General features: G+C 41.5%; 1 protein-coding gene across 1 annotated transcript in view; it reads right to left on the bottom strand.

Annotated features, from left to right (window-relative positions):
• The window catches only part of cntn4 (contactin 4), a 131,881-nt gene that overhangs the window by 15,811 nt on the left and 93,591 nt on the right, over positions 1–22,479 (bottom strand). The window contains exons 10-12 of the mRNA XM_030050988.1: positions 21,311–21,440; positions 20,218–20,368; positions 2,344–2,471 (exon numbers count right to left, since the gene is read on the bottom strand). Coding sequence (XP_029906848.1) covers positions 2,344–2,471; positions 20,218–20,368; positions 21,311–21,440 — 409 coding nt within the window. The remainder of the gene's footprint in view (positions 1–2,343; positions 2,472–20,217; positions 20,369–21,310; positions 21,441–22,479) is intronic.

The following is a 22,479-nucleotide window of genomic DNA, read 5'->3' as shown; positions in this document are numbered from 1 at the left end:
CCGTATTCCCTCTTGCAAGAATAATAAGTGGATAACAGCACTGCCTATTTATACAAAGAAGACATGAGAGAGTCTCTCTTTGCAAGGTTGATCGGAAAATCACATATAGGCCATCAAGCTGAACATACAGTGAAAGCGGCAGGTATCGCCGACCCCCCTGTGCACGCTGAGCGGCTGGGGGTTCTGCACCATTTTCATTTCACAGTGGGTGATAAATGGGTAAAAGAGGCTGGCACAATGTAGCAAGACCGTGCGTTTCATTATGCCTCAAAGTTAAGCTCCATGTTAAAAATGTTGCAGCAATTAACACACTGTGCATGTGCAAAAAAAAAAACCCTAAAAAACAAAAACCCCACAAATACACTAACATTTTACATTGACAGTTTCTTCACTTCCATTATGCACCAGTCCTTGCTTTTGTTTTCCGGCGTTACAAATGAATTTTAGAGGATGACAGGGGCATGAATGGGAGTCGGAGTGAGCCATCAGAATAAATCAGCGGCAAGGTGCACTCTAAGCTCTCACCACATCCTTGACTGCAGCTGACTTTCAAGCATTTATAATATATGAAATCTGTCTTTTATAATTCAACAGAAAAAGGAAACACGCCTTGATGGTGATTTACAGAATACAGCGCTTGGCACAAATTTTTTCTCTTAAAAACATGCCTACTTTTATGTGACATGTTTTTGTGGTGCAAAGAGAGTATAGTTACAAGACAACCTACTTGTTGCTATGTACAGAATAAAGATTGTCACTATTCAATGCTCTTCAAAGTATTCAATCAAACACTGTTTTGTGGGGCCCCAAAAAAATCAATTAGTCTATGTTTCTATAGCAACTATTTGACAGTAAGGAAGAAAAAATCCTAATGGTATTTTAGCGGACCACCGTTTTGTTGACACGGCATTTCAAAGGCTTTTACCGATCGCTAACTTGTAGAGGGAGGAAAATTAAACGGATTGAACCTTTGAACAAAAATGACAGACTACTATGGAAGAAAAGCTTTGTCTTCCAGGCTCCATGAGAAACTACATTAAATTTTAGAGGCGGAGAGAAACATATATCATTTCTCATCACACTCTCAGGGGAACTGAAGGGGTCTTGGCACTGCTTTATCAGCTGCAACGTTTGACTTGGGTAGTTCATCCCCCCGCCATGTGAAAGGGCTTCTCAGCATCACCATAGACAAACTATTAATGTGTGCAGCATGATCACAGGGGTTACTTGGTTGTTTTGAATCTTATTTTCACTCCCCATCTGTGGTATGGGGATAAGGATAGAGTCTGAGTGAATTTGTCTTGCATGAACTTGCTCAGAGGCTTTGCCATGTTTCTGCAGATACTTACTTATTTGAAGTACTAAAACTCAAGCGCTGGCAGCTGTCTGACATACTCAAAAAGATTCAATGCAAAAGCGCAAATAATTTATTGAAATATACATGTAAATCAATACCAAACCATTTGAAATATGAGGCATGAACTTTTTTCCCCCGTTTTCTCCCTGAAGCCAATACGGTGAAGATCAATAATTCTATAAATCTACAAAAGCCAGCCAACAAAGAAGGTCAGAGCTGAACATGAAGCAATAACACAAATGAAGCATGCAACCTCTGTGAAAAAGAGGGTCACAGTAAGGGTGTAGTTCACTGGATATGTCAGCAAATCCCCCGGGAGTGGAAAAAAGGTGGGAATACTATTCCCTGTGGAAATAGGACAGGAAAAACAGCAGTGTGCACAGAATAAAGCCACCCAATGCACAGCACCTTATGCCCAGCTCACATTCATTTTTAATGAAGTATAATAAGTCACAGCAACAGAGCAGAAACGCAATCACCACCGACCCCCCCCCCTCCTCCAGATGATCTAACAACACCAGGCCTTTTTTCACACAGCATATCCTCTGACAGAACTGAAGGCACTGAACAAAGTTGAATGTTCTCAACACCTCTGTGAATAGCCGGGGCCAGAAGACATGCCTCTGTCTCTACTGGAATGACAGCACAGTGAAAAATCTCTGCTTTTCATTACTTATCGAGAGAGAGAGGTTAAGGTGGTTGGATGCTACCAAAAAAAAAAAGAAAAAGATAAAGAAAAAGAAAAAGAAAAGACAAAAAACAAACTGTGTCCTTCCTCACTGTGTTGTTCATTTTTTATTTATCAAGTCCAATACTTGAGGTTAGTTTTCAAGGACTGGAATGAAATATCAAGTACTGTAACTCTGCACACTGCTGCTGAAAAAAAAAAAAAAAAGTATCAGACAAAGATGTCCAATACTTAGTTGGTCAGGGATCAAACAGCATAATACAATGAACCGGTAAACAGGGGAGAGGAAAATATCTACCTTTAACCATGACACTCCCGGAGCTGCTCGCCACTCCAAACTGGTTGCGTGCCACACACGTGTACAGGCCGGCATCTGGTTTGGTTGCATTCCATATCCGCAGGTTGCCATTGTCCAGAATGGAAACCCTGCAGTCGGAAGAAGACAAACATGACATCAGCCTATGGCATTTCTGAGAAATAGCTGACTTTAACTTAACTTTCAACTTCATTATCCTGAAGGAGAAAATAGTTTGCAGCCACAAATTAAACACAAAGTTACACAGCACAAAGAAGCATTTATAAAAAAAAAAAAAAAAAAAAGAGAGAACATCATAAGTAATAATATAAACAGCGAATGGAGCTAAAAATGGGATTAAACAGAAAACAGATACCTGTATCATTTTAATTAATAATATTAATAATTATTATTATTATTATAGACCCAGAGGAGATGTAAAAGTGCCAAGTGCTTGACAGAATCTATATGTGGTTAATAAATGTTGAGCCTATACTGTATACATACACATCTCAGCCCTTCTAATTAAGTTCTGCTTCTCAGAAGATGACAAAGATGAGAAATAGTATTTTTTTTAAGGGGCGATTAATTCCCCACAACTTCAAGATATCTAGGACAACAGTGGCGTCATGCCCTTTACACAATGGCCACCAGTGCTTCAAAAAGGTCAAAAGGCCCTAACAAAACTTGACATTTTCTAAATAACAAGCAAAAATGGAAATTGTGCCCTTGAAAGCCAGGTACTGTGGGAAATCAAGGGTGGACCAGCTCATCAAAGCATGCTGAATTTTAATTATCTGAAATGCTCTGCTGAATCTGCAAACTGTAAATATGAAAAGGCCCGGACCTGATTGCGAGGGGAAAAATGATGTGTGGCCAATAAATTGCTCTGTTCACCTATGAGCCGTACGCTATCAAAGTCAAAGCAAAGCCAACAGATTCATCCACTGTAATGTTCAGACTTGAGGCCGCGAGGAAATTAAGGAAATGGCATAGCTATATTTCTTCTTTGGTCATGTGGACACAAATGCACATGCAGTATTGCACCCAGACACACACACACACACACACTGGCGTGCTCACAAATTCGGGCCATGTACTCCGCGACGATGCCCTTTTGCAATTATTTTTCATTTTTTTGCTTCTGTGTTGACAGCTGGTTTGTTTCAGAATTGAAATGCTGCAGCTTTTAAGATGTTTAAATGCTCTGTGTCTTTTACTACACCCCTTTTTATGCAAAAAAAGTGCCAGATTTTCAAAATCATACTGTAAAGTAACACTAATATTTACTCCGTTTAATTTGATGACTTGTTGGCCTTTTATTAGACCATAAAAACCTTCTCCTGTTTCTAGTCTTCATTCTTCATTCCTCTGTAGCAGCACCTGTTTTGTCAAAAGTAAAGCTGACTTGATCCGGTCTTGATCTGGTTTTCTTCACTTGGTAAAGTGATTTCAGGTGGTGGAACTTGCTTTTAAATTGCGCTGACTGAACTAAACTGAAAAACACAGCTTTCATATTATTTGGATATCAACTTTAAAAACACACTGGCGCCCTCAAATAAAAGTGGAGTCACCACTAATGCTGCTGTAACTTCATCTGGCTCTCGATCAGGTTTGGTGTTCCAGCACAAAGCTTTAGCAACTGCCTTAACTGGGTTTTTTTCTCTGCCTCCAGTGACCTGTAGGTTGCTCACCACTGGACTAAGCCAAGTAACTCTGAAATTCACTGTTTTCACGGTAACAGCTGAACAACGCTAACAATATGTCACTGCTGCATTGGAATAAAAAACTGTATTAATTGACACAGTCTCATAGAACCCAAATTGGAAGCAACAGACCATGTGCATGAACATGTCAGCTTTGCGGATTGATGTCATGGATCAGTTAAAACTCATTCCTTTGATTTTGACTTTTGACTGATTCAAGACTGCTATTTGACTGGTAAAGCCGAGCTCAAGAGTTTGAGACGGGGACGAGTTGATTACCCATGGTAGTGAATGGTTTAAATTACGCCTCTTACACTGTTTAGTGGTGGTCTGCAAAGTGGGAAACGGTTTACCACCTTCCAATGTGGTCAGGTTGTGCTGTGAGATTTCTCATTTGCATGAATGGCACATTTAACATGTGCTTGTTTGAAGTACATACTGGTGTGATTTGGTTGATGCGAAGTGATTTTAAGTTGAACTATCTCTGATTAGCTAGGTGATTTGGATTCTTTTCAAGTGATGGTTTGGACAAGACAGTGTAGCCACTGTATAACAGATCCGGATGATGGAAGAGTTTATGGTTTGAGCCATGGGGTAAGTGCTGAATGCACAGGATCCACCAATGACCATCAGTTACAGGTTATATGAGGTGCACACTGCACTGTGGGATGGGCTCCGGGGACCTAATGACATCAAACCTGATATACTTTAAAGCAGCGGTTTTCAAAGTGACATCTGGGGATCCTGTGGGCTTCGAGGGCCTTTTGGGTCATCCGGGGGCCAAATAAGAAAGAGTTTATTTTCACTATAATTTACAAAATAATCTCACACAAAAATGTATGAGTGATTATTTTAGCATTATGTCTTAGTCTCACCATTATAAATCTATGTGTCAGTGCAGCATCTAAGCAATTTAATATTTAACTTCATATATGGGTCACTAGGGCAAACTAACTTCAAATGGGGGTCTGCGGCTTCATATGTCAAGACAGATTTTGAGTCTAGAACATGGCAAAGTTTGAAAACCCCTCCTTTTAAGGGCCATGCTAGTGTTTTTGCATGTTTAGCCTACTTACTACAATTCATGTACTTTATATTACTGCTTTCCAAAGCATATCATACTCCTTAATGCATTTTTCCATCTCTCTAGACAAGTGTTCATTTTCATTTGCTTTAGTATGCCACAGAAATCAATTTGACTTGAAATTTGCTTGAGATAGATGAACACTGCTTTGGTCAAAGTGACTTTAATTTAGTATTAAGTTGAAGAGTATGTAGTTTTGGTGCATTCACATACTGGTGAGAAGAACTGACATCTGGGCTCCCATCAGCTGCCAAACAACATTGAACTTGGTAAGAAAATCGAACTCAGAAGACAATTAATAAGCAAACATGGACATGATGCAAAGAATGGTGTAGATTTGGTTTGTTGCTGCTTTGAAAGAGTCGTGCTAAGTTAGTCTGGCTACATCCCAAGTATGAAATCTGTTTTTTCTGATTTATCCAGTAGTATGTGAGAGCACCATTCCCTCCTGTCAAACTTGGAGATCCTTTCCATGCAGAGACACCCACACAACAGAATGTAAGTCTTCACCAGAAAATAGTCCCTGAAGAAATGTTTATTTTACCATCTAAATTCAAACGTCCATCGCTTCTAACCCCAGGCATGAATGCTAACCAGGGCAGCAGAGAATTTTATGGCGGATTCAAATATTCAGGTGATATTCAACATTCAGCGGAATCAAGTTAATACGGAAAATATCAAGAAAAAAAAATACGGTATGCTTCAGGAAAAAGGTCAGCAGTGTAACACATGTATGCAGTGAAGCAAATGAGCTACAATGAGCAAAAGCATGTTCCGTATGTCTTATTATCAATTAACTAGCAGCCGTTTTGCTAAAACAGTCATGAGTGAGGACAAATGGGCTGAGGTATTGTCTTAACTAGAACAAGCTCTGACCTAATTCAAGACAACCAGTGCATGGCTCACAGCAATACCTCAATATAACTAAATACCTGCATTTGTGCACTATGCTTTGTATATCCACAATCCCCTTATCCTCAGGGACAAAAGACTTATCACTAGTACTCCATGCATCTTGTAACAGGAGGCTCCGTGGAGAGCGTACAAGTGGTGCTGTAGAAGAACACAATGGCTCTAACAGGGAGTTAAATCCTCCGCGGCCCTCCTGATGGAGCCGAGACCACTCTTGGTCATCCGCCACACTACGTATTTTTGTTAGTATTATATATTCGGACCACCTCGAAAATGAGATGGCTCATCTCAAGGGGTTTATCCTAATGAATAAACTTAAATCAATCAATTCTAGCTTTTGAAGCTTTACATGAAGACCACAAAGGTATTTTCCCCTTGTTGACATTACACATAGAAAAACGGACTGGTTGTCTGCATACAATTTGTCATTTATGTCTGAAGCTAATAGATGAGTTGTTGAGGTCAAATAGAAGTCAACAAAGGCACAGTAGCGCTGAATAAAAGAGGGCGGACTACTATTAACACGTTTCAGTTTTGCTCCTGCCTTCCCCCAGACAACGCGTCTGTTTGATCTGCCTATTATGTCAGGAGACATTTCCCACCTCTATCCCGAGAGAAGGCAGCCAAGAAGTAGGTATCAATAATTCACAGGTGAGATGAACACAAGTGCCACTCTTTTCATCCCAGCCTCACACAACTTTAATGGCCGCAGCAATAATTCTCCAAAGAGGAGGCGATTATTTTGAACATGGGGAGATGGCCAAATGCACTCATGAAATCCTAAAAACACAGGTGTATTTTGGGGGAGATCAAGCCTCCGCGAGAAGGGGCTGTACAGTGTTGATCTCCCCTGGTCTGTGACAAGATGAAAGAGACAAATAACATCAGTCACTGAGCAGCTATCATGGGCACTGTGAAGTGGAAATCGCAGGAAAGAGCCTGGTCCAAAGTAAAAAGCCTGTTTTTGTTATTTTCTTACATTCTCTTTGACACACCGTTAGCAGACGTAGACACTGCTTTTTGTTAGCTTCCTCACAATCAAAAGACACTTGAAAGGTTTGTTTTGATTTTTGATTCAGACATATTTTGCCTTTGATCTGTTTGATAAATTCTACGCTGTAAGAGGAAACTGTCACAATCACAATAATGAGTCATAAAAAAGAAAGAAAATTGCGTGTTGTGCGCAGCGGCTTTGAACTAATGTGCGGGTCTGGCATGTGGAGCGGGTTTTTTACCAATTGATGGCAGCAGCAGCAGCAGCAGCAGCAGCCTCGGGCTCATCCACTGAAATCATGTTAGCTCACAAACACACTAACTGCTAATGCCATCTAAGAATAAGCGTGCACTCATAAAAATTCAAAATGCAAACAATATGCGTAATCACAGATCACACTGTGATTTGAGAGTTCCATTAGTAAACACATCCATTCACGGATACAGTAGTGACTCCGAGATGCTCCGAAGCTGATAGGTAGGCTTAGCGTGACTGCAGGGTGTCGGCCGGTATGCGTCTCTACTTAATTAACAGAGTAAATAAAACCAGATTGCGAAAATAGGGGTTAAGATTCTATCAGTGGACTTGCTCAGCCGTGAGGCCACAGGAAGAGACCGTCACAAGCTTATGGTGATTTCACCAAATAATTAGTCTCAGTGAAGGCCTGTTATGCAGAGAGAGCGCAGCCTGACTGCACACAGCTTGTTCAGCCCACCATTGCAGCCAAACACAGGTTAACTAAATACTCAGAGCGAATGAAAAAGGTACTTCAGGGGACGCGTTTGATATTGTGTGCTGGCTGTGCGCACCCACCATGGTAAGCTTGCAGATAAGGCGAGGTGTGCATGTGTTTCTATTTCTGATCCCCACTGACCATCACTGACCTACCTGCAGGTGGTGTTTCTAATCATAATTGTATCAAAACGTCAGTGTTGCTAACAGCGCCGGAGGGACGAGGCTATAATGTGGCATCTATAGAGGCGAGGTCACTATATCCTCTGAGCCTGGACAAGAGGTGGGACCTAACTTGAGGTGTTGATCTATGCTCTTGACCGTTTTAAAAACCCTGAAGTGTATAAGAGGGAGGGGACGTCTGAGATAAATTGAAAGGCTGTCTCTCCAAAGGTTCCCCACAGCGCTCCATGTTAGAGAGAAACAGCCCTGTCAGCGGCATAAATCAAGCCCAGCTGTGCAGCGTAGACCCAGGACGCTAAAACCTGCCGAGCGTGATGCAAATGCGGTACAACTTCTCAGACGTCTAGTTTATGCAGCATCATGGCAAAACTAATGTGCATTCCATTTTCTTGTGAAGTTGTCAACACCAAGGTTAACAGTCAGAGACCACAATAACAGGTCCGCATGTGATTTTTTTTCCTTCGCTCAGTCAACAAAGCGATCGGCTGACACTGGTGAAACAGGGACACCTGGGCATTTACTTTTGACAATTCTCCGATATAGCTGTAATTGATATTGATTCTTGCCGTACCCGGACCTGTACCAATGACTCTCACCTTGTCACATGGATCATTAGCTGCAGCAAACGATCACAGCATTACCATATGTCCCTATGATAGGAGATGATTAACTTTGAGGTGATTTTTTGATGTGAAGTGGCATGCAACCATTATGGCGTCAAGGAAGTCGATTTCAAAACACAATGCTCTGGCCTGCTGTATGAAGTTTGCCATCATACACACCCATTCTGACCAAAATCTAAGGCCATTTGTTTCACTTGCACTTGCCTGCATCTTGCTTACCTGGGTCTGCAGCTTTCTGGCACAGCCCTATGGGTCCATTAGCCACTTAAGAGACCGAACTCACCCTCAGGGAAAAGCATATCACAACAATGGAGACATGTACATATTTAATTTTAAATTTAACCATGACTTGACAACTTTCGCTACTTATTTTGCACTACCTTAGGCAGGACGCGGCAGCTGGCCAGCAAAGAGCAAGAGAATATGTTAAGTGGCTCTATAATGAAGCCACTGCAGACTTTTTTTTTTTAGTACAAATTAATTGGTATTATATGGAAAAAAATGGGACAGTAAAACACGGCACAAGTTGAAAAATGGCAGGACTTTGCTTTAAATGTGCCAGTGAATCAAGGCACGGCTTGAAAACTAATATTCCCTGGCATCCAAAAAGCACAAATTAACCCCTCAGTTTTAGAAGACATTATACAGCTTGATTACAATTTACACCACCGGGCTTCATGCACTACAAAAGCAGTGCACCTTGCCAGCAATTACCATCAGTTGTCTCTAAAATGTCCCATCAGTCAAACCTCAGCAACAATATAACAAGTGCCTTTACGGCCACTACAACACCGAGCTCTTGCTTTAAGACTTCACAAACGATAAAGGATGACTGACACTAAGTAAACGCTCATTGTCCCAAGTTTGAGCCGGCATGTTCTGCAACTGGAAGCAGCAGCATGGCTTTTTTTTTTTTTTCTATTCAGTTACATTAACAGTGGAGTGAGTTGCAGGCAATACTTGAAATGACATTTCCTTTTGGTTCACTGTGTGTTGACACTTGTCTCCAGGGCATTGGGTAGCATTAAAGCTTCTATGGCAATACTGTGCTTTATAAAAACACGGCCAGGGGACAGGGGTGCCACACTGCAACGCAAGTATTAATCTCTTACTCTATGAAATGAATGCACAGCACTGCTACCACTCCAGTATGTATTACCATAATGTAAGCAGGGAAATGACAAGTGCTTCCCAATAGCTTTAATAGCTAAGATGAATTTTGTTTTTTCTTTTGTTTTTTTCATGTTTCTTTTTTGATAGATACAGTATGTACAGCACATAGTAATAATTCTGGATGTTCCAGTTCTTCAGTTGGCTACTAGAATTAATTTCTAAATAACAAAAAAAAAAAAACAGTTAAGCTGTCATATTCATAATACAGTAATAAACTGAATTAAATAAACCCCATTTTGGTATCTGGGCTCCCTAAAACAATAAATTAAAAGAAAAAAAAACAACAAAAAAAAAAAAAACAGTGCTTTTCTCACCTAATGTCTGCAGGCATGAAAAAACATGTTAACTTGTTATCAGAGGCTATAACGAGACAACACAGTTTGGAAAACACACACACACACACACACGCACACTACTGTCTAAGGATTTCTTTACAAATGAACGGCCTAGAAACAAATTTTGCGGGGAGCGTGCTTTTTTTTTTTTTTTTTTTTTCACAGGAAGTTGTCTTAATGAAGCAGGCTGATTGAGAACGTCTTAATTCCCGCCTGTGGAACATGATGTGATTGTGCTGGTAATTGCATTGTGAGGAGAGGGAGTTTATCGTCCCGGACCACAGAGGGGTTTGTATATGTATTTCTAGAGGATTCCTTTAATCACAAATTGCTCTCCGGGTTTATTCCCTTGCAGAGATATTCATCTCTTTCTCGTGTGCTGAGGTATCCCTTCAGGAATAAAGAGCACACACATGTTCCAAAGGAAATTGTCAGAGGAACCAAGATGGATTACTCATGCTGCGCTGGCGGATTCTCACTTTGAAAAATGATATCAGCCACAGTCTTCCAGATAAAAATAATCCCGGAGAGCAGTACATGGGATGCAGACGGGTAAAGAGGGTTCTGACCTAATCTCGGCAAACATCTTTGAATTCACTTTTGCTCTGGTCTGGGATTTATTTCGGTTTAGTCTGTCAACCCCATGTTCTTCACAGAAACATGTTTCATGACCCCTCCCCCCCAAAAGAGGATCATTTAGGAAAGGGTGCAGTTAAACTCAAATGTGCAGTGCATGCATTCTGAAATAAAACCTTAATGGGAGGCATGACCATAACATTTTTTAAACTGATCTGCTGCTCGTTCGGATGGTCTCTAAACACAACATCAAAATCAATTAAAGCCCATGATCATGAATGACAGGTTTGCCTGGTAGATTATGTTTACAGATTATGTTTTGGCCAACAGACAAAATGATTTCAGTCTCATGTAAGCAAATCTAAAAGACAAGTTCCCTTTAGGTGCAATTACTTTTCTGTCTCCCTTTCTCTCAATCTATCTCTTACTTCCTGTGTACGTACAATATGCGTTGTTACATTAGAGATTTAAACACAATCCCTTTGGCACACAAATGCTCTTATTTGGTTGAGTAGGGCAAAAGAAGTAGTTTCTCTGGCTAAGTAATGTGGATTGCAGTTGCTAACATCATGTCTTTGCCGCGAGATGTGATTTTTCGGATTCTTTCTTGGCAGCTGCATTTCCAAAAAACAAAAAACAAAAAAACAAATAGCAATAAATCCAGTGACTATTTCCAACCAGGGAATGTTGCTGCTTTAACCCATTCTTGAGTGTACCCAGTGGGATCCCATGTGGACAAAGGTAACGAACCCCCCCAACTACCTACAGTAATCTTTCAATTAGTGTCTATAGTATAAAGGATGGCTCCTTTGGTAGCTCTGGAAGCACCTATGAGACTCTGTGACCACGTTTCCTCCGTGCTGTGATTTCCTCTGTTCTACCAATTGGAGTTGGGTAGCAATGCAGTGTCATATCACTTTGGTCTCAGTGTGTTTATTTTTGGCTTGATTCCCTTATAACCTATTCTCCTTCTGGTAGATTCCCTTTGTTTGCTGCTGGTGCTGACATCCATTTCAGGTTGCAGTAGACTGAGTGAATGCTGACTGGTGCGTCATTCGGCGACTGCCCCGGTTTGCAAACGGCCTGTAATGAGTCAGATTTCAGCAAATGGGGTTCTTTATAGCACCTGAGGTAATGTTTTATTTGGTGCAGCGTTCGCATGACAGCTTTGTTGATGCTATTTGTTATTTATAGGTCCTTGTCACTGCTCTTAGGCCTTCATTTGTTAGTGTTGACTGGTATATCTTAACATTTTTGTCATATGGATTGGAGTCCTGCGTGCAGATCCTGGTGTGGAGCTGAATGCCGCTCTGTTGGGGGGGTTAGTCACTCCTGTTGAGCCACTTTCTTTGTTTTCCCATGCTGTGAGTAACACCACTGGGCTCCTTGGTACATTTTGTTTTGTTGTGGCTGCGTGTGGGGTGAATATTGACATCTCTGGCCAGCTCATTTTAAATTTAGAGACTTAAGGTACTCTAAAATTAAGGCATATGGCATATTGTAACATGGCACATTGCAATTTATTTCAAAAGCTAATCCATTCTTTCACCGTATTATTCCAGTTTCATTTTTAGTTCAGTAAAAATGACCTTGTTTGAAATCACGTCCATCTTCCTTTTCTAAATTAAACTGTGCAACAAATCCACAGTTGGTGCAGCTTTGACCCAGCTTGTCTAATCCAAAGACATCTGATCATAGTCCCATACACAGACTCTCATAAAATATGGCTTATTTTTTCTCTCTCTCAAATTCCACTTTATTTTTTCTCAGTTCCACATTTCTCTTTTGTTTGTTTGTGCCTTTTCTACTTTTTTGAGGAGGTTTAATGGCAGAAATTGTAAGACACCTTTATACCTGTAGCGCTTAACAAGGAACTAGCACAACATCTTCATTTTCTCTGGAAGAATACTGGTGTTAGCGCGTATCAGCGTGAAATCCTCTACAAATTTGCTTTCCCTCACAGGAATTTAACTGAATGTTACTCGCAATGGTCGATTTCTGCTGTCCATCTTCTCTTTATGCTGGATGTGGACTTTGGACATCATATTATTGGTATGAGTAGCCTATCCTCCCTCACCCATTCAATTGTGTGCTGACAAAATCGACAGAAAAGCTGGTTTTCTGATACATGGAAATCACCAAGGAACTGAAGGCCACCATATTTTGCTGCAGACTGTAAGCATAGGAGCATAGAAGTTTTTAGACGCTGCTGTAACATGTTGTCCTTGCCGTTTCATTGCACACGTTTCATTTCAAACTTGCATGAATGGCCCATTCCCTCCCTGGCAGAGCACACAATAGAGCTCTTCAGAATTTACACAGCAAAAATGTAACCACCAACACATAGTTACAAGGTAATCTTCCCTGAATCCTCACAGTTTCATGACATTTTGTGTTTATATGGCAATTCCGTGTTTTAATTAAGATTCCCTGATTGTGATTTCCACTAAATGGGTTTTATGGCCCTACATGCATAATGTGGCTCCTCTCCCGGTGAGAGCATGGACTGTAGAAAACGCATACATATGCAAATGTACCCATGATGTCATCTCAGCTTTTCGGGACTTTCTGAATAGCCGATGGCTGCTGCCCTTGGAAGAGAATTGGAAATGGAAATCTTAAACGGGAGCCAAGAGAAAATCAAGGTGTAAGAGGGGGAAGCTAATATTATGAAGCCTAGTGCTCTTGGTACTTACCCAAAACACAGTCGAGACAATAGCAACCAAAGCAAGCTTGTCTGCGAGCCTGCCAACCTTTCAAGATCATGACTGCCATTGTGACTAAACGAAAAAGAACTTATATTGCTTTTGCCATTTTTGCCTATTTTTTTATGTTTTGGAGCTCTGTCTTTAGCATTAAAGTTTGACAGTTAACTTTGCTCCACCCATTGAAGTTTAACTCAACCAATACGATTTTTTTTTTACTTCCAAAGCTGCTCTGCCTCTGAGGAATGTTTGAATAAATAAAACTCTAATCTGCCATATGGATGTGTGCGTGCACTAGCAGGCACCTCTGAACAAAGTGTCGGGTGTTGTCTGGAGCTGCCAGGATCCCCCAGCAAAGCACTAATCCTCAGCTCGCTCTCATTCTCAGGCAAGGGGGCCATTCTCCTTCATGTGGCTTTTTAGCTACTGCCAGGGTGGAAAGGTGTGGGCTGAGACAAAATGAAAAGTACCAGTCTGGTGGTCACTGCAGCCTTGTCAGGTAGTAAACCTGTCCTCAAGGCAAGGTAATGAAATAAGCCCCCCTAGGCACACAGGCTCTCAGTATTCAGGCCTGGCGCTACACGCACCGCCACCAACCTCCATGTCGAGTCAGAACTCCACTTCACAAGCAGATGTTCAATTACAGGCAAATGAGGAGATTAGAGATTTGATGAGAAAAAATGTGAAGTAACATTTAAACATGATAAACAATGTTTTTTAATAAGCATAACAGCACGCAGTCTGAGAATGAGGGAGCCCAAAATGGCTGTACTGGGCCGTCCATTCACACAGATCATTTAATCACCTTCTTTATTAATACACCTGTTTCCATACAGTGCTGATTAATTCCAGGACTTCATAAAATTAAGCCTCAAGACATTTGATTTGACTCTTATTAAAATCTCCTTGAAACAGAGCGGTGTGACACAAAGGCATAATGGAAAAGATAGCGAGATTTGCGATAAGTAAATTAATACAAAGTTAGCTGCTATGTGTCTTCCGCAGTTTTGGCTCTCTCCTGACACTGATTCTTTCTGGAGTGCGTCTGGCAGAGCAGATGGGCCTATAAATGGAGATCACTCTGTGAGACATCTCTTCATTTACGTGACGGCCATGCTTATTTGCTCTGTCTGTGCTGGAAGGATATATAATATGCAGGAGGGATACAGTACCAATAGGTCCTAACTAGGGACAGAATCTGGCCAATCCAGCTACGGCAAATGTTGCTCTGTCTTCCGATTAACAGACTAATTAACGACCAGACCACACACACACACACACACACACACACACACACACACACATGCATACACACAACCTACGCTGACTTCTCACTTTAACTCACTGATCCGCTCAAAACCTTGTCATGGTGTGCTAGGACCGACTGCTTATACATGAACAGACACCCCTCAAAGCTAAAAACACACACCTAGCAGATGATTAAAAATTGCCCAAGGCACAAAATGAGACAGAGAATATCCCAGACAGCAATGGTAATTTTATATGCTTACTGATTCATGCAGCAGACGTGCTCTGGGAGTGTGTCGATAGTTTGGCAAAACTAAAAAGCATACTTACGGATGCCTTGAAGAGTACATCTGAGCTCAATATGTGTCAAGTGGTTCACAGAAAATAAAAATTGGCAGGATTTCTTCATTTTTTTTTTTTTTTTAAGATTGATCGGCGCATGTTTGTTTTTTAATTAGGATGCTAGCAAAATACTTAAAGATGGTAACTGATAATTAAGAAAGTGAGGGAAGAATATTATTGGCAAACAGATTTTATCCCGAGGTAAATTCAGGACAGCCGGACTGAAACATTTCTCAAATCTATACCTGCGGATCATCAAGTTTCAATACAATTTAAACAATAATCTACAAAACAGATGTTTCCTCATGTCAGTTCCTTGTCTATCATTATCTACCGAGACAAGTTATTGTAAAAATGTGATGTAAAATACAATACAAATCTTCACATAAAAGCACCGAATTTGCACCACGCTCAATCCTCTTTCGCTTTTTCATTGAGAGCTCGACATCATCACATGGAGAAAGAGTTCAGCTCCATCCAAAAAGCAAGCGGAAGGGAAGAAATTTTAGTGGTTTAAGATAAATGGATTTCAGACGCATTTATTTCTCCAAGTTACGGAGGGCGCGACAAAAAATTTTGCATATGTTGTCAGCGTAGGGAAAAAGTTACCACAGCTTAGGTAAGATTACAAAATACAAAACACAAAGCAGCGTCAAAGGCTGAGACTTCTGATATGGTGTCTAACTTCACCCTATTTCCACTGGCATCCTAGCTTCCTGTTTCTTTCTATGCACCGTGGGACTGTACTGAATCTGTACTTGTTTGAAAACCGCTAATCTGGGGTAAAAAAGGAACTGATAAAACTTTGAACAGATGTTACCTTGGAAACAGCCTCCTGTACTCACCTTGCTCAAAGATGTCACTCAAATCTTTACACCCCCAAGTGGATAACTAGTGCAGCCAACACAAGTGCAGCTAACACAATGACATTAATACGAAATACTAGTTTTAGGCCTGTAATCACGTGGGGGAAAGATAGCCTATACGGTGCTATAATGAAACTTTTTTTTTTTTTTTTTTTTTTTCTTTTAAATGAAATGCTATGTTGAACATTTAACAGCTTTTTAAAACACATGCTTCAGCTCCATAAAGAAACACTAGCGGTTCCTCAAAGCAGTAAAATAACAGTTAAAAGGTTCCACAAAGCAGCATTTAGTCACAAAAATCCTCAGACGAACTATCTATGTATCACAGCCAGGCAGCAGACACAATGCAGAGTGTACTTGTTACATGATTATTTTTGGCAAAGGGAAACGTGTGGATCCTTGAGGGATTTTTTTTTTTTTTTTTTTTTAACTTCGAGGTGAATAGAAAAGGAAATATGAGTGGGATCCGGTGCTCTGCCTCCTGCGATTTTCTATGACAGAGCAGATTTGGTTTTGCAAGCCCTTCATTTCTGAATGTCACAAATGCTCTGATCATTGGTTGGCTCTGCTGAGCGCTCAGAGAGCACGGATGCCAATCCTTGTTGAATCGGATCCCTCAAAGACAATACTTCTGAAGACAGTGTTTTTGTTATCTAAGCTGCAAATAATATAAATGCTTGAGTTAATGACATGACACATATTTAGCGATGAATTCAGCTGAAGGATTATGTGTGATTTGTAACAATGAAAATATCACTTGGTGTATTTGTATCATCTGTGTTAGGTACTTATCAACTCTCACCATGCAAAGCCAACTGCCATTTTGACTGGGCAGAAGTCTGGCAGGTGGACTTTGCTCTGCACGTCATCCCTTAAACATAGCATTTCTGTTATTTTTAATACACATAATAAGACAAGATTAGCCTCCCCGGGAGTCCACAGCCATCAACAGACTTCAGAATTATTCCACACTATCAAATACTAATTACCAAATAGACAAAGGAACATTTTGAGAAATGCGATGCAGCATTCAGGGAAAATGAACCTCATATTTTAAAAAAAGGCAAATAATACCACAAAATGTCTGCCTTATATAGCTTTAGCTCAAGCCTCTTACAGTATGACCTTTTGGACTGCATTTACAAAAGTGAATTGCCATGGATACCTGGGGCATGCAGACCCTCTGCCTGTCCATCAACTCCAAGGGGGCATAATAATATGCATGCTAAAATGTGAAAATAATCGATATGAAGTGAAATATTGCCATAAGGGACTGTGACTGGAGGAGAATGGGCACAGCACACATCAAGTGGAAACTTCTGTCATGGCACCCCTCATGATATGCACCATCATTCCACCGAGCTAGTCTGCATTTTTATTGTTATTTTCCTAATATAACAGCCACTGCATCGTGACCTCTTTATTCCCCGTGAGCATTGGCATACATAACAGGGCAAGATGTAACCTCTGTGCAGCCGAGGAGACACATTCCTGCATCAGAATGTCTTCAAAACAAACTACCGGGGAGATTTGTCCTTGCCACACCCAAAGCACTTTAATGCCTCCCTCCAAGGGTAAACACCTTCTTCAAAGGATTTAAAGATCCGGCCCAAATATTTGCATGAGTGCCACAGCTGATAGAGATAAATACTCAAGGTCTTTAATAGATGGTACTTAATTCAGAGGGGGGGAGCAAAACAGGACGTCAGCACATCCTGTGGCTGCTCATGAGGGGGACAGTTGATTGAGTGTGTCTGGTGTGAGGGGCCTAACAAACTTGATTTCTTCCTGGTACTGACATATTGAAATGCCGTGTTTTTTAGGCTGCTCTCCATGGCTGACACGGCCCACTTACACACTCATCAGCAAGACCTGCTCTGCTCTGCGCTCTCAGCTGCTTTGTTCCAGCTGATGTCATCTAAACCTCGTCCCTGCAGGGTTGTCTGGGGTAGATAAGACATCCCCTCCCTCCATTGGTTTCCCGCAGAAAAAAAGGGGGCTGCTGCTATGAAGATGGATTACCCAGCCGGTGACACTAGTTCCCCTCCCGCTGAAGCCGCTGTGGAGTACTAACGCAATTAAGGCAATTAATCTTCAACAAAAGGGGTTCACAGCCACCCCTTTTGATTTTGCATCTTTCCGTACAGGTGCATAACCAAACTGATTCGCTCAGACGTACATGGATACACACACACTGCACACGCGTACGCACACACACACACTTAGGTGGTCTGAGCCGAATAAGAACATAACATTTACATTAAAAAAACGCGAGTATGATTATTGGTTATTTTAGGGTGAAGGATAGTACTTGTGCTAATTGCACAGCAGATCTGTGATAACAAAACTGGAATGTTGTTTGTTCCCTCATTTGCAGCTCACTCATTTGCATCGATGTCCTGGTTTCACATCAGTATATGTTATTATTTTCCAAATAACCAGCAGAGTAAGACTGAATGCTATGGTTAGACGGGGCAGCCATTAAGAGGGCAGCCATTTTAAGGACAATTGTTCTAATGATTACCACAACAGATGCTAATCATTTTCATTGCACGGAGCACTACACAGGCATGCATGTGTGTACGCGGCAGAAAGAAAAGGGACATATTGGCAAAGAGAGGGAGTCGGAGCTACAATCAGTGCATTTACAGGCTCTGGAATGTGTTTTCCTGTTCTGTAAAAACTTACTTGATAATGATACACGTAGTAGCTCACAATACAATCCAGCACAAGGACAAAGATTTTCTCTAACATAATACGGCGAGGACAGAGACATGAATCTGTCCGTTTTTTTCTTTTTAATTACCTACCTGTTTAAATGGCAGGATAGGTGGTTTGAGCCAAATATCATTTATTAAGTATAGGCATTACAATCTACTTCCAAATACCAAAGAGACCCTAGACTCCCTGGGAATACAGATACAGCAAAAGACATCATCTACAAATGGTCCATTATCATGATAAATTGTGTTTATGACAGCAAGAGAACTGGTCCAGGTATAATAATCTGCTTTTACCCCTTCTGAGCAATGTAGTCCCTGCAATCATAGAATGAAGATTTAACCTGATAGCGCAGTAAAGGACTAGGCTAAATGGCTGCGGCAAATCCATCTTTCACTTGGTGCTCCACCAAAATGAATCACAGGATTTAAATCATTCAAATATCGCCATTAATTATACTTGACTGTTTTAAATCTTGACTGTTTCATTATTTATCACAGCAGAATGTGATTTAACAGTTAAGAATGAGTGAAAATGTTTAAAAACAAGTATAGGACAAGTATATGAAAATACTGAGCACATCCATTCAATATTGGTGCAGATGCTGCAACTTCATTTATCACTTCATGAGGATGACAACTTGTGTCACACCAATGAAAAATGCAAAATCAATCAAAGCTATGAATCTGAAAAAGAGAATAAAAGTGACCCAGGTACTGCAGGGTGGGAACCTGTGATGGAAATCGCACAGGGCAAGTGAAGGGCACCAGCGGCGAAACCACTATGCAAATTCCCCGCCACTTTGTTTGACAAGCAACAACACTGCTTTGTATATATACAAAGCCTGGCAAGACACTGTGCACACAGCCCTGCTGTCAAAATGGAGTCATGCTAGAGTGGTGACACCCAATGGGTGACCCTTGTCTGCACGGAGGCTATTGGGCCAGACTCCACACTTCACACCAGCAGGCACACACACACACACAAACACCGGCCAAGTCACCGCATGCAGCACAGGGCTCCCATCACATCTCAAGGGTCAAGTCATCACACGTAGCAGGAGGCTAAGATCATGCTCTGTCCCTGAAAAACTTGGATTCATGTTGGTGCTTCAGTAGTTGGAGGTCTGGAGCCCTGATAATCCCTGCTGAGGTGAAAAGTACTTGATTAGCACTTTGAATTCACCCAGCAGCAAGTCTGCTGGGTCACCACTGAAGAGCTGGAGAAACACCGGACCAACCCCATTACCCATTACTCAGTGAGGCTTCATGCTGTTTTTCCTTTTAGCTGTTTTAGAAGTGTCCCTAGTACATCTGAGGATATGCATAAAAAAATCAAAGATATACAGTAATAAGATGTGGTGCCCTTATCTGAACCCGTGTGTGGATAGTGAAAGGCATCACTTCGGTCGGTGTCCTTACATATACTTCTGATGATGCCAAGGCAAAGGTACTCTTTCGCAGCCAAAGGGCAGCTCTCCAGCTGCGCAGGAATAGATGATATCAAATCTTACATCTGTAAGCTAGGGGTGCTCAGCATTAGATCTGTATCAATACTGCATTAACATGGCCGCGAGGAATCCATACCTGGCCAAAGACGGTGAGAACACATGCAATGAGCAAAATCAAAGCCCTCACGGTGAGTTGGAACAGAAAAGTTGTGTGAGTGCAGTGTTACCTTTTACTCTCTCGGAGTGGTTCGCTGCCCTTACGCCAAGAGATCACACCCCAAGGAGACATCTTGGGCTTGCACTCGATGAGCACATCTCCTCCTACCTTCACCAGCGTCTGGCTCCTCAGTTGGTTGAGAGAGAAATCTGGGGCAACAGCTGAGACAAGAGCAGCATATTAAAGCTGGTGTTTGTAAAACTCACACATCACTCGTCCTTACATCTTTTTTTTCCCTCAAAATTCTCCCTTTTATCACTGGATTGAAAACTTTTGAGTTTATACAATCATTGCATAGTGTTATTGCAAGAAATGACTCAAAACACTGGACCACGTTGTTGATATTTTGACTAATTAGTATGCTTAATGAAACATTAGTGTCCTCAAAATTCACATACAGGTCTAATTAAAAAAACAAGCAGAAATAACTTGATTATGATTATTGCATGTGATTGGTAGCTTAATTTGCATGGTCAAACTGAGAAAACTCTGCAGCACTCCCATAATTAAAAGAAAGCTATTTTCTCAGCTAAAAAAAAAAAAATAAATAAATAAATATGATGTATATTCTTGAGCTTTTCACCACTAGCCACTCCAATACAATCCTTTTCCTTTTCTTTAAACCACTTAAAAACATGTGCCCTTTTCAAACAAGTGCAACTGGCCAATACTGTCCCTGACATTTTTTTTTTTTTTTAAATCTCCACCTTGAATTTGACCGGTATAGTTGGTTGTGCTGAGCCTGATTCCAATCACAGACATGATAAGGATGAGACATGCTGGGGGATGAATAGTGAATGAGAGCTGCTGCCAGCCCAGAGTGGAGAGTGACAGGCTTGACAGGGCAGATGGGTGAGGCTGGTGAACAAAGCAGCTCTGGCATACATCACTGTCACCCGGACGCATTCATCTTATAATTAATGCTTTTCAATTAGTGGCCAATAAGAGCGAGGCCGGAGGTCATCTGCTGGTATCAAGCAGAGGAAGAGCATGGCGCAAACTTGAAAACAGATATGGACAAATGTATGGCTGCAGGCTTGTTTCTATGCCTACACACACATGGACACACACACACACAGACACACAGCTTATCTATGGCTTACCGATAACTCGGAGCTCTGCATTGGAGTAGACCTCACCGTGCTTATTACCAGCCACACACTGGTACATTCCTATGTCGGACAGGGTCAGACGACTGATTGACAATGCTCCATTGGCAACCTGTATGCGCTCCTGTGAACATAGAGACACATGCCTTTAATATGCCTTATTCCCAGTGCTCATCTACATAAAAGCAGCCAGCCAGTGGGCCAGTGAATTATGGTCTGGAAGTGACAGACGTGGCAATAAATCTAGGTTTTCATCACTAATGGAGGGAAAGGCTTGGGTGGATGGAGGCAGGCTAGCAGAAAATGACCCTAATCAATCTGCATGTTTATGAGAGTGAAATAAAACCATGCCCTATTTATATCTCCGACTGCACCACAGGGCCTGTTTCCCCTTCAGCAGCAGGAGGGGATGAGAGGGGAAGGAATATCGTAACATCTAGGTATACTGCATTGTGAAAATTGCTTTTCTGATAGGTGTGCCCTATACATACTAAGTGCTATGTACATGATCGTACTGTGCCTCTTTTTCATCTGTTTGGACTATCGTTTTGCCTGCCTGAAGGACAAATCTTGCTTGTCACTGAGCCATCAAAGCAAGACCTATTTGTGCATGGCTGGGCCTAATGAGCTAAAGCCATCGTTAGATACTTAATCCTCCATATACGTTTATCTCTCTGAACTTGCATCTCACTCAACTCCCTCACAACGGCATTAAAGCCTTGAGCAATTTTCATACGTCTCCGTGCGACTGTGTCAGGTTCTGCCTCCTCCTGCCCTTCATCTCCTGTGTTTTCCGCAGGCTCACCCATAATGTCATTAGAGCCCATTTCCATGGGGGTGTCTGAGCGGCCTGAACTCCAGTCGCAGGGGATTAAGGTACTGTCACATGAAAAGAGAGACTGTCCTCATTGAAAGATCACAAACTAATCCTGTGTTTGAGCAGGTTGTGCCTGAATTTCCATAACGCTCAGTGGCTCTGGATGTGCAGGGGCGAATATCCCTGCTGGCAAGGGAGGCAAATGGTGGCGTATATCAGTCTGTGCATAGAAAGCACTCCCGTTTACGGCTGCTATTAATTAAGCATGACGTTCCTCTCAAATCAGCAGTTTTTCATGCAGGGACCTGGGGGGACCATCTGTACGCCTTATGCTGAATGAAAATGA

The sequence above is a fragment of the Myripristis murdjan genome, chromosome 5, assembly GCF_902150065.1.
Source record: "Myripristis murdjan chromosome 5, fMyrMur1.1, whole genome shotgun sequence".
NCBI classification, from domain to species: Eukaryota; Metazoa; Chordata; class Actinopteri; order Holocentriformes; family Holocentridae; genus Myripristis; species Myripristis murdjan.
This window is presented reverse-complemented; position numbering and strand designations above follow the sequence as displayed.